Source organism: Perognathus longimembris, chromosome 16, assembly GCF_023159225.1.
Source record: "Perognathus longimembris pacificus isolate PPM17 chromosome 16, ASM2315922v1, whole genome shotgun sequence".
Taxonomy (NCBI): domain Eukaryota; kingdom Metazoa; phylum Chordata; class Mammalia; order Rodentia; family Heteromyidae; genus Perognathus; species Perognathus longimembris.
This window is the reverse complement of record NC_063176.1, coordinates 15,184,422-15,201,406: the sequence shown is the minus strand read 5'-3', so window position 1 is coordinate 15,201,406 and position 16,985 is coordinate 15,184,422. Positions and strand designations below refer to the sequence as shown.

Here is a 16,985-nt window from a genome sequence, read left to right as displayed (position 1 = left end):
GTAGAAATATGTTCATGATATATTGCTGAATCAGAAAATCTTGCTACTAAATGTTTTTATTTCATAGAAAAAACAAATATATGCATGTATACACATTCCTATTTTATAGCAAATATGTGTATGCAAATGCATATATATATATAACTACCTGTGTATATTAATACAAATAACTAGTACAGAAATGCCAAGAAGAAATAAAAACTAAAGCAGCAAAATACAGAACAAGAGAAAGAGAACTCTCCTCTTCATTCTTAGCTTTATTCAGCCTCCAGGAACAAAAAAAAAAAAAAAAAAAAGGGAAGGGAAAAATGTAGGTTTCACTGGGAAATAGGTGAATTGTTTATCTGCAAATACTAACTGCCTCATGATTATATTGTATTAATCTATCATAAACATCAGTTTTACCTCTAAATTTTAAATTTAAAAGATCAATTCTACAACCAAAATTTCAGTCAGTTCTAAATAAAATGTGTAGCCATTTTAGACCACAAATAAAACTCAGACTATACTTTTAGCACCATGATAGCAAGTTTGTGTACAATTAATAGTAATATCACTCAAAATGTAAGTTTTGAGTGACTTTAATAAGTATGTGAAAATATGCCACATAGCAGACATTAAATACATCTGCACCAACAATCCTTCAAACATCTTAAACTCATGACAAAGAACATTGTCCAAGTTACACATAGTGCACATAAGTAAAATGACAAGAGTACGAGACATGAGAAAGAGAACTCAGAGAAGCTTCCAGGTTAGCATTTACACAGCATGTCATTATTCTGTTGGCCAGTTTAACGAGAAATTGGAAAACATTTGATGTTTGGTGTGGAGTGTTATGGAAAACATTTGATGTTTGGTGTGGAATGTTATAGGTGTACATCACCCTTTAAGAAATTTTAAGTTAAGGAAATCTAAGTTTATCATTAGAATGATTTTGGCTAACCTGAACTTTTCTGTTTTGTGGAATCCACTCAGGATTTGATAGACTTCACTATTTTCTCACATTTCAGAGTAGTAGTAGTAGTAGTATCAAAACAACCTGGATTGACCCAGTGGACAGTATGGAGTAGTCAAAGGAGGAAAAAGTACAGGTGGGAGAGCAACCATCAACTATGGAAGTCAAGATGAACCACACGCCAGAACCATGGGATGGGGGCTCCAGTATGACCTGGACACTGAGGATTACAGAAGTCAACGTGTTTGGAAATCAGTTTATTCAATTTACAAATCAAAATCTGGACAGGTTCATTAAGTAACATCATGCTAAGTAAGGAACACATAGCTATGGACAGCAAACTCCCATTGCATACTGCTTTGGTAATTGTGAAGAACGACCGTTTCCTTCCAACTGAAACAGTAAAAGAACACTTCCTAATTTTGTGTATAAATCAACCACCACTGGCATACTGTTATTTTATAAACAGTTCTTATTTCCTTTTGTTAAGAAGACTTTAACTTCTTTCTGACAAAGTGTTGTTTTTCCTTTCAGCCCTCTAAAATGACTATTTCCTTGGTTATTACAGAATTAAATCTATGTAAAAGTTTACTTTTTATATTAACATTTATACTTATCCATAAATATGCATTCAAAGGAATTTAACATGTTTAAATATTAACATATTTAACATTTTTAAATACTCACCAAATTCCTATTTTCATTGCAATGTCAATCTTCTTTGTGACCAATGCAATGTACAGAACTAGAAATTTAATATGAATACCTACAGCATCTATTGTCCTTAATATGAATCAAATATTCTTACACAGCAGATTAATGAAAACTTAATGAATAGACATTGATATACTTTCTAAGAAAAACAGGGAAATCATACCCCTTAAATAAATAAATATATTCAAGTGAGTACTGCAGGCTTGAGTCTCCTCCCCTTAGAAAGTAAACAATGGTACAGTACTGGCATTTCACCCACTTCCCAACACTCAGTTTTATTCCTCTACAGGAGAAAAGGTGATGCTTCTCTTTTTCTTTTGGTTGGTCGTGGAGCTTGAACTCTGGACCTGGGCACTGTCCCTGAGCTCTTCAGCTTTACCACTTGAGCCACAGCTCCATGTTCGGTTTTCTGGTGGTTAAGAGTCTCTTGGACAGTCCTGCTCAGACTGAGATGTTTTTTTCTTTTCCTAACCAGATAATTTCAGTAAGAGTTGAATACAGTTTTATGCAAGTAAGAAATCACATATTACCATGTAAGACAAAAATGTACAATCAAAATTGATGAAAAGACTTGTTAAGTCTTTGTGCACATCATTTTGTTCTATCGTGGAAGGAACTTTAAGAAGCCAGTATTTTATTTTCCTTTTTAAGGGGGCCGCATGACAAGGCAGTGCTTTATTTTCTTGCGTGGTACAGCTTAGAGTAGCTAGGAAGGTCAAGTGTTTTTCTGGTATGTAGAAAATCTGTCATGCCAAATAACCACTGTCAACCTGTCTGAGTTAACCTCACATTCAGAAAGTGATGGAAAGTGTAGGACTCAGGGTTGTAAATAACGACTGAAGATTTACTTTAGACTCGCAACTCACAATAATAAGATGACACAAAATACAAAATATAGAAGGAAATAATCAGAGAGCTTAAGAAAATATTTACTGTAAAATGTATGACATGCACATTTGGTCTTTGATCCCACAAAGTAGCTCCTTCTTCCTTTTACTTGATGCAACTTGCAGATATCTCCCTAGAGCTGAGTACTGAATACAAGAAGCACCAATGCACTGTGGCAGGTGTTGCATTTGGGACTACGAGGAACCTCATGCTGATAATACACGTGTCTGGTCATCAGTTCAGTTTCATCTTTTCCCTGCTCTAGCAGTATCAAAGGGCTTCTAGTTTTGTTTTATTTGCATGAGATGATCTTACAAAGTCATCCCTGATAGTTTACACACTGAGCAAGGTAATATTTAAGAAATCTCAAAGCATTCATTACACCTGTTGAGTTTAATGGTAAGTTAATACGAGACATTACATGTTCAAGTGACTCCTTAAGTCTTATGAACCCTTATTTCATTTTGTAGCCTTTAGGAGGTTCACCATCTCTGCTAACTAGAACCTACTGCTTTAGGATCAGCTAATCTCCACTCAACAGTAATCTCTGATTCATGCAAGGTCTGAACAGAGGCTGTGATGGGCCAGGCCCCTTGGAAGTGAGAGCAAAGGGGTTCTGGGGGGAGGCTCAGCTCTAGCCTTCGCTCAGAGGTATAGTAAGTTATTTAGTTTCACTCGGCCTCAGGATTTTTGGCTGAAAAATGCACAGTAACATCTATCATGAACAGTTGTTTTAAAGATCCAGCAGTGATGATAGAAATGTTCAATAAATAGTCTGTTTCTTTTCCAGTCACAATCCATTGTCTCTGTAATGCATTACTGATTAAAGCAGCATTTCATCTCAGAGCAGAAAATTGATCTTTCGTAAAACTGAGGATCAGGTCCAGAAAGAGACCAGTTAATACAAGGATAAAGATCAAATAAATAAATACAAGTCCTTTGGATATTTCTACAAATTAATTTCCCCATTATAAATAAAAGCTAGAAATCTGTATCAGTTAAGTGGACAGAAGTTGCCTTCATCACCATTACAGCTTTTATATAACCTCACTATAATATCAATGACCTTGAACTCCTGAGGAATTTCCAGAGGTCATAGTTAAGTAATCACTACCATGAAATGGCGGTCTTTTGGTGTCACCAAAATGGTACATAAAGTGTAAAATTTACGAAGAAAAATTTCAGAGATAATCCCATTGTAAACTGACTATGATTGTCACCTTAGATTGGAACAGATAAATTAGACTTAAATTAAAACATAAATTCCAAAGTAAAATGTCTACTGATTAGTGGTGTTGCTGAACTGTTGTTTCCGTCCACATGATTCCACCTTGGGTAGTGTACATGCAACTGCTTTAAGCTAAAGTTCGATGTAAGCAAAAGTAATCTATGTATACCTCCATTCCCATCAGCCACTTACTTAAAAGCCGAAACCTAGACTCATGCCAGCATCCACTAATCACTCTGACTGTTGGTACCAAATGGCTTGCACTTTATCACTGGGATTGAACATAATTAACATGCAGAGTTTATCCAAAGTGATCACAGATCTTTTTACTTTAGAGAATATGAGGATATGATGAAGCTTTCTGCGTTTTCAGTTTTCAACAATAACAGCAATCTAATTGGTAGCATTTCATTTGAGGCAGATGATCTATGGCTTGAAAAGTATGTTCACACTGATTCAACTCCAAAGTATCTTTTTCCTTGCTACCAGAAATCTGTGGCACTTAATTGAAATAGATTTAACTGGAAGTAATGGAATGAAAGGCTATGAGCCGACGGCTAAAGCTGGAGAACTGACAAATGAAAGGAGAATTATCAAAAGACCTTTGAAAGCATGGTTCGGCTGGGAGGGCTCCACGGGGGAAGGGACTCGTTTTCAAGCAAGGAGTGCCGTTTTTGCTTTCTCTCAATTCTCTCCTGCCTTTCTTTCTTTTCCTAAGGAGAAAGTAGAAAACTATGAATTTATTTACATTCTTCTGTGAACATTGTTTTCCGGAAGAACAAAATAAGCCATGAAAAGATGTTCACATCATTTCCTACTTATAGTGGTAATGAAGAAATAGCAGCTAGGGAGTATAACTTATATGTATGTTCATTCTGCATTACTTAAAAATTATTAACTGTGCCTGTGTGTGTGTGTGTGTGTGTGAGAGAGAGAGAGAGAGAGAGAGAGAGAGAGAGAGAAGGGGGGAGGGAGGGAGAGGGAGAGGGAGAGCGCATGCGCCAATCCTAGGGCTTGACCTCAGAACCTAGGTACTGTCCCTGAGCTTTTCTTGCTCAAGGCTAGCACTCTACCACTTGAGCTACACCTGAGCCACGACTCCAATTCCAGCATTTTCTTTTTTGTAGTTAATTGGAGATAAGAGTTTCACAGGTTTTCCTGGTTGAGATGGCTGCAATTCTCTGAATAGCGAGGATTATTATAAGAGTGAACCATCAGTGCCCGGCTTGCATCATTTTTACATATTAAGAAATCATATTAAGAAGCATCACTGCAATTCGTAACTCAAATGTAGTTTTAAGTTGGACAGGGCGTAAATTACCATATGCGACAAGTGACAGGCCATGGCAACAAGGGAAGAACTACTCTACATTTCTTGCAGTTGAGAATTCCACCTCTGATTTGTCTATCACTGGATTGGAGCACATTCTCAGTCACAGCGTTAGGCAGGATGTCAGTGTTCTGCTCCATGATTTGGGCCAACTGACCATATAGGTATCAGTGCTTTTGCTTTTTTATCCATTTTTGTATTTTCAAATAAACATTATTTTACTTACTTTTCCATAGCCCTTCATTTTTACCAATACAAACAAAAACATTGCAATTAGGAAAAGCAGAGTAATTAACCCAGAGGACCCTCTACATGCTGTAAGAAAATGATCCGTCCAGTGAAGGGCCCCTTCAGTGTTTGCTTCTCTCCCCTCAGCAGGAAACCTGAATTGTTTCCTGGGCATCTTGAAACGGTGCCCTCTCCTTCCCTCCCTGCTCTCCACCCCACTGAAGTGAGAGCCACCCTGAGCGCACTGCTTACTTAGCACGTGGCACAATCGTACAGCAGTGTATCTCCTAGTACTTTTTATTTCAAGCCATAAGTAACTGTCAAGAGCTTTAAAATTAATACTAAAAGATATCATTTATCAGTATTCTTTGCAACCTTCTGTTTGTTTTTCTTAAATCTGTCCACGTAGCTTGAGCTTTTCTTTCACATATGAAATTCCAACATGTGTACAACACATGTATTACAAGATACTTAGGCTATTTTTACATTTTTCCAGCCCAAAACAATGCTGCCATAAACGTCCTTGCTTCCTTGGGTGTGAGTCATTCTTCACACGAACATATTGTGTATGTGTACACGTGTCACACTGCTTGGTAACAGATCCGCATGTCGGCCTTACTGGACAATGCCAACTAGTTAGGCAGCTGCAGGTGTTCACCCTCTAACCAGTACCTACATTGTTTGATAAACATACTGTTTATCTGATAAACTAGAGTTTGGTAAGTGTTCCTTTTTGTGTTATAATTTCTTGTAACAATTCTAGGTTTAGAGAAGCATGTCTCTGTAATGGCTGATAAAAGTTTCGTTCCATTTCTTTGTTCTATTGTTTTGTATTTCGTATTTTTAATGTTCATTCCTTTGGAGCTTCTTCTGGTATAAGGCAATGCTTTAATTTTTTTTTTAATTTAAGATATCACACTAGTAATCGCATGGCAATTTTTTTACTTCCACGAATGTATTGCTTTATCATGTCCTAACAGGATATGAAATTCTGAGGTTTACCAAGGGCCTATTATTCTACTAGCATTACATTGCTTCAATTGCTACCTAATGATTCTTCATCAAGCTCTGAGTTTCTACCCTGGGTCAATCATAAAATGATTATAAAATCACAAGCCAGGTCTGTAGCTCATGTTTATGACCCTGGTTACTTGGAGGGCTAGGAACAAGACTGTAGCAACAGGCCAGCTATGGCTGGAAAGCTCATGAGATCCCTTCTTAATTCATAGCTGAGTTTGAGGTAGACGCCTGTCATCCTAGCTATGTGGGAAGCTGAGCTGCAATTCCAGGTCAGCTTTGGCAGAGAAGTGCATGAGGCCCTAGTTCAATAGAAGCCCGGGTGCTGGTGTGAGTGCCACACAGCTATGACAGGAATCCTAAAACAGGCACAAGTCCAGACAGGAAGCAAGACTCTATCTCCAAAAAAGGCTCTAGGTGTGGCAGAGGTGTAAGTGCTTGCCTAGCAAATAAGAAGCCCTGAGTTCAGACCTCGGTACTGCTCCCCAAAATTCAAAAACATACATGTGGTCTCTGTGGCCTACAGAAATTTCAAAATGGACAGATAAACATGTAAACAGGAACAGAGAGGTCCAAATCGTGTGTATTTCTATGAAACAAAATCATTTTGCAATAAAGAATCAGAGTGTACTTTCAAAGGAAAGTGGGTTCAGCACGTTATCAAAGTGAGACATTCAGAGCATGAGAAATCATTTGTGCCATATTGGGGGAAGACCAAGTCAAGTAGAGAAACTAGAGGAGTAAGCATGTGACAAGTAGAAGCACGCTGGGGATGTAGGAGCAGACAGACAACCAGGATGGTCAAAACTTGGCGAGAAAAGGGGATCAAATGAGAATGAAGAGGGAGATGAGTAACATCACACGGGACTCTGTGTGCCGAGACGAGAATGAGAATTTATGTGAAGGACTGGGATTCAAGTAGCATTCCTACTAGTAATGCGGAGACGGGAGAACTAGGGGTTGGGTGGCATCCAGGAGAGGGGGCCGTTACGAGATGCCCAGGAAACAAATTCAGGCTTGCCGCTGAGGGGAGAGAAGCAAACACTGGAGGGGCCAGAGAGTCTAGGAAATCCATGGTTCCAGGTGTAGTGTGGGCAAGTGAGGGAGGCAGAGACACAACTGCAGTGAACCAGGGTGGCAAGGGTGTGAGGAATTATGGAAGGATATGCAAAAAAAAAAAAAAAAAGCAGAAAATGCAGGATCACGGGTAGCATGAAATGCTGAGTCCTGATGGCTTTGATTGATGATTCCATGTGGGAATCGCTCAGGAGGCAGAACGATTGCTGCTTCATAGAGGAGACAGATGGTAACACTGTACTTTAGTTTTTAAGAGAGAAATAAAATCATCTCATCTCCTATCACTTTTAAATATTATCTTCCATATTTTTACATTTCTACTACATTAGATAAAGCTTAGAACCATTTCAAAATGGAGAACCGTGAAAGGTCTGTGCAGGAAAGTGGAAGCGGGGGGTGGCAATGAATCTGAGCCTTTGCCTATGGAGTAACTTGCACTGTTTCCATTTGTTCCAGTCTCTGTGAACGCTATAAAGTGTTCCCTCCTCCTGGTGAACTCCTTACATTCCTCCAAAAAGCTCTTAGACAGGCTGGGGATATAGCCTAGTGGCAAGAGTGCCTGCCTCAGATACACGAGGCCCTAGGTTCGATTCCCCAGCACCACATACACAGAAAACGGCCAGAAGCGGCGCTGTGGCTCAAGTGGCAGAGTGCTAGCCTTGAGCGGGAAGAAGCCAGGGACGGTGCTCGGGCCCTGAGTCCAAGGCCCAGGACTGGCCAAAAAAAAAAAAAAAAGCTCTTAGACAACCCTGCGCAGGCTGATGGCTTGCGCGGAGACACTGGGTACATCGGTGGGTGTCTGTGCGCCTTTCATTATGACATGTGAAACGTCAGGAGACCAATACATGAGACAAGATTTGCATGTGCACACAAGAGTGCCATAACTGTTCTTTTAACATCCTTGTCTGTGTTATGTGTCAAGAGAATGTTTGCATACTTGCTACTCCTATTAAAGCAAAGAGGAAACTGGTTGCAGAATCTTAATTGAGAAAAGAAACACTTTAACTAGATAATCATCAGTCAATTTAGTATTTTAGACAGGTAGACCATCCAATTGGGTAGAAGATAAATCAGTAACTGGTTATGTCCACACTGATTAGATAAGCTTTTTGTTCAATGCATTCAGCACCCAGAGAGAGAAAAAAACTTCAAACAGATTTGATCTTGCTAGTGGAATCCTGAAAAGCCAGGATATGAGACAGGTCATTTATTACCTTGAGTATTTACTAACAGGAATTACAAATGTTACTTTGGTCATAATTAAAGAAGTGTTTTGACTTATCTATGGGAGAAAGAAATGTTTTTTGTTTTGTTTTTTTGAGGTGGGATCTTACTACCCAGATAGCATCCAACTCCTAGGCTCTGAGAATCTTCCTTCCTCAGTCTCCTGAGTTACTGGGACTGACAGACACGTTTCCATGCTTTAGCCTACAACTTTTTTTCTCATTTTTTGTTATAGGTAATTATGAATTAGTCTGGGAATTGGCATGAAGGGACCGTTAATTAACTTCAGCTCTAAGTTTCTTCTAAAACATTTACTAGCATCTACTTTTTTACCCAACCTAGAAGACATATTTTGAAATGTTATTTTATTTGAAAATCAACGTCAATTTACTACTTCACAGGGATACTTTGCTATTCTTTGAAATTGCACTAATAACTAAGAGATCTTTAATATGTTTGTATTTATGATTTTATAGGCACACCTGTATTTATGCAAGTTTTACTATGAAATGGAAAATTTTATCAATGAGAAGCAACTTTTGTAAGCATAGGCAAATCGACTTGAGGGAGGCATAGCCTCATGAGGGTGCCCGCCTACTTCCTGTGATGTGAGAACTTTCTTCACACCTGAGAACCAATGCCAAGGAAGGATGGACATGATGGGCAGATGACAGGAGGCGGGAACACAAGTCTAGAAGCTCATTAGCCTTGGATTTGAAGACTGGAGGCTTCGGTGAACAGCAGACATGTTCACAGAAATGAACAAATCAAAGAAAATACCACTCATGTAGTAGACAATGAACTCCTCAGGTAGAAACAGTCAGTAGATGTAAGACATGAACTGCATTTAGGGCAGAAAAGGTACAAAAACAATGCGATAAGAAAACAGGGCATTAACAAGTAACACCTACCAGCCACTTCTCATACTCATTGATGGCTTGCTTATCTTTATCTTTTTTCTCAGCCCTTTTCAGGTCTTCCTTTCTTTTTTCATTTATTTTCTCCTTTTCTTTTTGCTTGAAAAAAGCTTCCTTTTTCTCATTCCTGTGGAGGACAGCATAAAGAGAACATATAATAAAGATTCCCTAGTACGCCTTTGGCAATGAAACTGACAGACATTTCAAGTTCCAAGTGAATGCATTTTAGAAAAGAGCTAAAAGTGAAGGCCAAACATTATTTTGGATTACCATCTTTCAATAGCAGTTAGGTTATCTTTCTTTTTCTCGGCAACAGTCTCCTCTTCTTTCTGTTTCTTTGCTCTTTCGTATTCCTTCTCCTTTTTATTTTTCTCTTTAAGATATTCCATCTTTTTCTCTTTCCATTTTTCAAAAGCCTGAAAAAGTTCAGAGTGGAGATTTTCTCAGTTACTGAGGCTGTTATGAGAGAAGTAAAAATTCAGTTAAATACTACTTCTGATTTCAAATACTGAAGTACAACTAAGAAAGGCATGGGAAGTTCCAGAGTACTTGCTGCGCTTCGCTTTTTCTCATGGCATTTTCCTCTTCAGTTTTCTTCTTGTTCTTTTCCTCAAGCCTCTTTTTTGCAGCTATTTTCTTGGCTTCCTTTTCCTTCATCGCTTTCCAGGCCTCAAATGATGCTAATGCCTCTTCTCTCTTGGCTGCTCTTTTCTATTTCAGAAAATGTAATAGGCAGTTATATATGTATATATAAGTAGACAAATACAGATGTAGCTATAAAATGTGTAGTTATCATGAGTCTTTTGTTGTTTAATCATATATGGAAAATAGATTACAAAGTGATGATTTACTAAGAATGGTTCAGACAAATTAATTTATAAAAACATGTTATCTGTATTGTTCTTTGCATTCATTGTTCATTGCATTAAAATTAGGTTGTGTGGTGCCAGAAGGGTATTGGTAAATTAAAAAAAAAAAATCCAGAAAGTTGTAAGGTTATGCACTAAGTTACAGGAAGGTAAATTAACGAAGTCACATAGTCAAGTAAAGATCTTTGGATTGATTCCCAGTTTTGAATGTCAAAGCATAAAGTTCTACATATTCAAAGATGTATTAAATGTTGGAAATAAGGCCACGCTGATAACATGATCCTGGCTACTTAGGGAGCTAAGATCTGAGGACTGAGGTCCAAAGCCAGTCTGGGAAGGAAAGTCCATGATACTTAACTGCAATTAACCGCCAAAAGGCTGGAAGTGGAGCTGTGGTTCAAGTGGTAGAGCACCAGCCTTGAGCAGAAAAGCTCATGAACAGCACTCATGCCCTTATTACAAGTCCCAGCACAAATTGAGAATCAGTGTCAGACTAGAAAATACGCAAGTAGTGACCATAGTACCTTATTCAAGTTTGGTCTTGAAGATAAACATAAAACTAAAAAAATAAATAAATAAACGAGAGCTCAAGGTGAATGCTTGGTGCTCCTTTGTGTTCTTGGGTAAGATCTAGCTGAAGTCAAATTTTAAGAGTGGTCTAGGTGATCATAAACAATAATACTCTCATAGTCGGACATGTAATAATTTTCTCAAGCATAACAACTAAACTAAAAGTCTCTGTCTCTGTGCATCCATACTGAAGTCAAGCTAAACGTCTACAAGAGAATAAGAAAAATGAAATCAGAAATCAATTCTCTTATACATGTCATTTTACCACTAGAAAGAAAGCTGATTTAGAAAAGTTTAATATTCAAAGAGGCCATAAAAATTCAGAACAATTTTCACTTCTTTCACAATACCTGTTCATTTTGGATCCTTAGGTTTTCACTTTCAATCCTTTTTATTCTGTGCATTTCATGTAAATACACATTTTTCTTTTCTAACCATTCCTGTGAAAATATGATATGGCAACATTACCTACGAGTTAGAACTATCAGTTTCTGAAATATTTGATTAAAATATCAAAAAAAGAAAAATACAAAACTTATATATTTTATCTACAAGGTAGTATCATTTTCTAAGAATATGCTAATCTCTAAAGATGAATATTTAAGAAAAGTAAATATATTATCTCCCATATTATCCATACATATTTAAAATATTTAACAGAAAGGAAAAATATTTACATTTTTCTCTAAAATTCATATGCGTAACTTTGTAATGTGTCCTATTCTTTATAACAAAACAAAAAGGCCTTGAATTGTGGAAAAAATAGGAAATTATTTTTTCGTGTTGTTTAACAAAACCTCAGAAAACATCAAAGTGGTAGACTTTTCTTGTTCATGAATAATAAAGACTTTAAGAACTACTAGAGAGTAGCCCCTTGCTATATGGCACCTTTCTTTAAACACAACTCTGATCAGTGAGATGAAGTACGGAAGCAATAATTTAGTAAAATTGTTCTGTGTTGCTCATGGATTAAAACCCTTCGAATAAAAGCAGCTTTGTGGACATGATTAAATTCCCCTTCACTTTAAAAATATTCTCCCTTACTTGATAAACAGCTGCTCTTATGTGATAAAATATTCTCCCTTACTTGATAAACAGCTGCTCTTATGTGATCCGCTCTGTCAGGTTCTATGTTCTGCTTCTGTGAAGGTTTTTGGTCCAAGACCTTTAAAGTCCCTAAATAGTGAGATGAGGTAGTTGCCGATGGAGTTCTCCTTGTAGAACCAGCAGGCTTCTTTAAAAACTCAGAGGTCATTAATCTGAAAAGTTCCAAATGGATCAAGATAAAATATCACAATTGTATTTAGTAGAACAGGTAGGTGTAAGAATATGCATTTGCTGTACTTAACTTTACTAAAATTAAATTCACTGAATTTACTCAATAAATTTACTATTTTAAATATGATGTAGGTAAAATTTTGTAACTATCTTATGTTGGTGTAAAGCCAATCCTCTCTATAAATATTTTTAATTAGAGCTTTTCCTGTTTTAGCTTTATTTTACATCTATTTCATTCTCAAAGCCAACAGTACTCCATCATTTCAAACTATTGTAGAAGTCATATTCCTTCTAACATATACCTAAACTCATACTCAGCAGTGAGTTCTGGGTTAAAAAGAGGATTTACTATTTGTGCCTGTCTGTAAGGCTTTGTTACAAATCCAACAAAGATACACACAGGTGCTAGTTAATTAGAGCTTTTTAAAGATGGAGCACAAAACAAAAATAACGATGGAGCACACCACAAACTATAGATGATTATTAATAAAATAAAGCTTAATAATCCTTTTAAGGTTTTCATGTAATATTTTGTTACATGAACCACTCTAAATATAAAGGCAGAAATGGCACTTTTTATTTCAGGATTGGTAGGGTAATAAGGCCTCACCTGTTTGGTGAGTAAAGTTTATTCCACTGTAGCTGGTCACTCATCTCCAACAGAGGGCTTACCATAGGAAAATAACGTCCAATAAAGCCTAAAACATGTCCTTTCTGCAATTTCTAGGAACTATGGCTGACCCCATTCAATTTCATTACTAATAACTTTTAAAAATCAAAGTTCTGGATTTTTTATGGATTAACCCTACTCATCATCAACCAAGACGAAGCCACAGAGCTTTTTAGTCTAGTGAGGCTACTGAGTCCACAGAAACTGAAGATGACCTGCAAGTTTTCTTATGTAAGCCAAAGACACTGAAAGAGAAGAACCATGCTGATTTCAATCTGACTCTACTCTGTATGTACTGTCCCAGCAAAAGAAGAAATAGCTCTATTCTAGGAGTAAAATATAAATATCCCATGCATTCAAGCCATCACTAATACACTTGGTCATCTTATTAATTACTTATTATAAAAGAATGCAATCAACTGAAGGGTTTTACCGTGAAGTTTGTACTCCTTGCATCTTTCAAGTTAAAAACGGAGAGTAAATCCATAATGCTAAATAAAATTTACTTTATAGAATTTAAATTCTAATGAGTTTTGTGAGAATGCAAGCCATAAACGAGGCAAGCTGGTTTTATTACCTGCCAGATGCACTGGATACTCTATTATTATTTGCTGGCTTTTTATTCTTCATTTCTCTGTCTTCAATTGTTTTCTAAATAAAACACATCATAGTCAGATCACTCAGTAAGACTATCAGTTACATTAAGAAGCTAAAATGAGGTCTTTTTATGCCTCTCACATGTGTCAAGCACAGTAAGTACTGGGACAGATCAGTGAACCAAATGGCCTCAGGTACACCAAATTTCACAAGGTGACAATAATTACATTAAAGCTGCAGAAAAGACAGAACTGGGGACTGTGACAAGGAGTAAGGCTGATCTGAGGAGGCCTCCCTGGAGAATGGTACAGGGCTGAGGGTGGAGAAGGCCCCAAGAAGTCCTGACACAGGAAGAAACATCTGAGCACACACCAATCTCACGGAGCTAACGCATCTGAGTGGTACAGGGACATGGTCACAGGAGAATCAGGGAGTCATGAGATAGCAGTGGAGTATAGATTTTATCCTCATGATGAGAAACCAACAGACAGACTTTAGCAGTGAGGTGGTTAGATTTAGAGGGAACATCACTCAATAGAGCTTAAGAAGAAAGCAAGTCTAATCAAAAGAAATATGGCATGACCTTGTTTTGTAAAAATTACCTCTACTAGACATTTCTAAGATCCTTTCTCTTTACTATAGACTGTTCTTCCTCCTTGGAAGGAGTCCCTAATTTCCACCCATGGGGGGAGGGAGCACAGATATGAACACACCCTAATGTGGCGGAAGCATTTTCTAAGGAAAGTAGCTAAGGATGGATGTACCTAGCAAATACCCTAATGAACCTACTCCACACATTTTAATATAAACCTGCATCTTGTACAATGAAAGTCCTCCTCAACCACTGTGTCTCAGCTAGCACTGTTTCCTGTAATAATGGATAAATCTAGCTGAGACCTGTCTGCAGCTCTAAGAGATCAAGATAAAATTCAAAATGATAGCTAAGAATATTATACTATAAATTTAAAATTCAAAATGATAACAGAATATTATACTATAAATTTAAAAGTATTGTACTCTGCTACAACTTAGCACAGGTACAAGCAATGCTACATATTACAAATCTGTTTCTCAAGATTATAATAGTAATGTTTCTAGTGACCCTGTCCAACTATTTAAAATAATGGATGTTGATAAACATTTTTCACTAAAATTCCCGAAGTGTTTTAAAATGACATTAATATTTTGCCAAGTCAAAACCTGGGAAGTCCAGAGAGCTGTATTTTTTAATATCTGAAGACCTAGTTCTGCTTGTGTTTAATGTAACACTAGATTTTATTAGGATAGAGGCAAATTTTTTTTAAAGATAAAAGTCTATTAAGACCCACTTGCTAAAAAATACACTGTCAATGTTAAAGGATGAGGTTTTCAAAGGTCACACAGATATATATGACAGACAATGAACTGCTTTGAAGTTGCAGTTCACTGTAGTATGGAAGACACGATTATACAGCTACCTTTGCAGAGCCCTTTGCCGTGGACAGTAACATACTCTGCGATTTAAACAGTGGCACATCAAGTGGATATTCATCCCCTGACTTCAGTTCAGCTGGCTTTTCTTCAAGGCCATTGGCAGCCACTTGACTTCCCTTCATTTCCTCAGCTTCAGGAGTGACACCATCTGTTAAAGCTGAATTTTCTTCATTTCTATTTGATATCCAAGAATTAGAGTGTTTGAGGAAGTCTCCATCCTGATCTAGTTTGAGACAGAGTGACAGCACTTAAGCATTTTTCCAATTCACAAAATGAATGAGTCATTTATGTTCTCTTAAATGAGAACTTTCTAGAGCTTCTTTTATAAGGCTTTTAAAATATGAAAAGTATCATACTGAACTTGAACAAACTTCTCAAAATTGATCTATAAAACTGAAAATGGCCCTTCAATCTAAGAAAGCATTAGAGAAAACTAGAAAAATACCCTACTAATAACCAGAATGTAATAACTACAACAGACAAAGATAGGGCAAAAAAGAACAAGCTGATGTGCTGGCCAGGAAATGGACTTGTGTGATCTGTGTGGTTGGAGCAGGATGTGTGCAGGAGGCATACATACATGTCTCTGTGGAACAGGTACTAGACACATGCACTACAGTGGTGCAGCAGAACCAAGAACTCACATCGTATCACAGAATAAGGCTAGCTTTCCATTAAGTTCATTGCCTCCATGAAGTAGCACTGTCTTTCAGACTGAAGGCAGACCCATCCTCCTCCTCACGGCTCCCTGGCCCACGATCAAGCTCTGGCATGAGGACTTGGATATGCTTTCATAGATCTGCTTCTATGTGGACTGTGCTGCACTTTGGAATGCTCAATAGAAAGAACTCATTACTTTCCTTTCTACCAGGAGCCACCTGGTGGCCAAACTTGATTCTTCACTGTCAGACATGTTCTTTCTACTGCTTTCATTATGGCTATTTTGTGGGAAACTTGTTTGGGAGTAAGTTTAAATCATAACAGTTGTATATATACAGTTGGAGAGTACCCATGGCTCACTGGTTTTTTGATTCATATGAACTATAAATCAATCTCTTCAATGAAAATAGGAAGTTTGAACTCTGGAGCCCTACCTAGGAAAACTTGTTTGATTTTGTATTTTAATCTGTAAAATGATTTTTAAAAATCATACTATGTAGTAAGCACTTGATAAATTGCACTTGTAAATCTCACTCCTACAAATGGTTCTGCCTTGTACAGCTCTCATTAAACCATATGCTACAGCATTCAGAAAATAAATCTTAATAACTCATACCACATATTTGCTAAGTACTTACTATAGTACTACTCTAAGTGATTTACATGTATTATTAATTCATCTAATTCTCATATCCACCCCAGAGGTACATTACATTGTAAAGATACAACACATAGAGGGTCAGAGAAGTTTGTTACTTTGCTCATATATCCCTGGATTATAAGTTCACCCATCTATCATGCTCTGTTCTACACTGCTGCAGCCACACACACGTAATAGCCTCCATTTGCACTGGGAACTGGGTTCAAGGTTAAAATATGCCATGTCCTTTAATCTCCACAGTGACCATTTGAGACAGGTAATATAATTTGATAAAACTGAGGTACTGAGAAATTAAGTTTTGTATCTAAAGTCACAGAGTTAGTTACTTGCATAGATGGGATTAAAATGCATGCAAACGTCATTTCTCTTATACACAGAACTTTGAAATAAGATGTAAAAAGATAGCATGTACTCGCCTTTTATGGATCCTTCCTCCCCAGATCCTGCTGAAGAACAACTTTCAAGATTTTCTTTAAGGGACGATGATGACAGACTTTTTAACAATGGGCTCTGTTTTAAAAAAATGTACTATATGAGTTTATCTTTGAAGATCAAGGAGGGCAATAGTATTATTGTCTTATGACTTTAAAAATGCCAAAAGCATTTCTGCACTCGAAGTAAGTACA

The 16,985-nt window shown here is 37.2% G+C and overlaps 1 protein-coding gene and 1 non-coding gene across 2 annotated transcripts in view; both read right to left on the bottom strand.

Annotated features, from left to right (window-relative positions):
• Nucleotides 1-1,199: 1,199 nt before the first annotated feature.
• Nucleotides 1,200-16,985, bottom strand: part of Map9 (microtubule associated protein 9) — a 29,656-nt gene continuing 13,870 nt past the window's right edge. Inside the window, exons 6-14 of the mRNA XM_048364312.1 lie at nucleotides 16,776-16,869; nucleotides 15,023-15,261; nucleotides 13,546-13,619; nucleotides 12,108-12,279; nucleotides 11,371-11,460; nucleotides 10,131-10,292; nucleotides 9,852-9,997; nucleotides 9,576-9,708; nucleotides 1,200-4,501 (exon numbers count right to left, since the gene is read on the bottom strand). Of these exons, the coding sequence (XP_048220269.1) occupies nucleotides 4,382-4,501; nucleotides 9,576-9,708; nucleotides 9,852-9,997; nucleotides 10,131-10,292; nucleotides 11,371-11,460; nucleotides 12,108-12,279; nucleotides 13,546-13,619; nucleotides 15,023-15,261; nucleotides 16,776-16,869 (1,230 nt within the window). The 3' untranslated portion in view covers nucleotides 1,200-4,381. The remainder of the gene's footprint in view (nucleotides 4,502-9,575; nucleotides 9,709-9,851; nucleotides 9,998-10,130; nucleotides 10,293-11,370; nucleotides 11,461-12,107; nucleotides 12,280-13,545; nucleotides 13,620-15,022; nucleotides 15,262-16,775; nucleotides 16,870-16,985) is intronic.
• On the bottom strand, nucleotides 12,580-12,705 carry LOC125365088. The gene has a single exon (XR_007213640.1). It is a non-coding gene; the product is annotated as a small nucleolar RNA SNORA40 (small nucleolar RNA).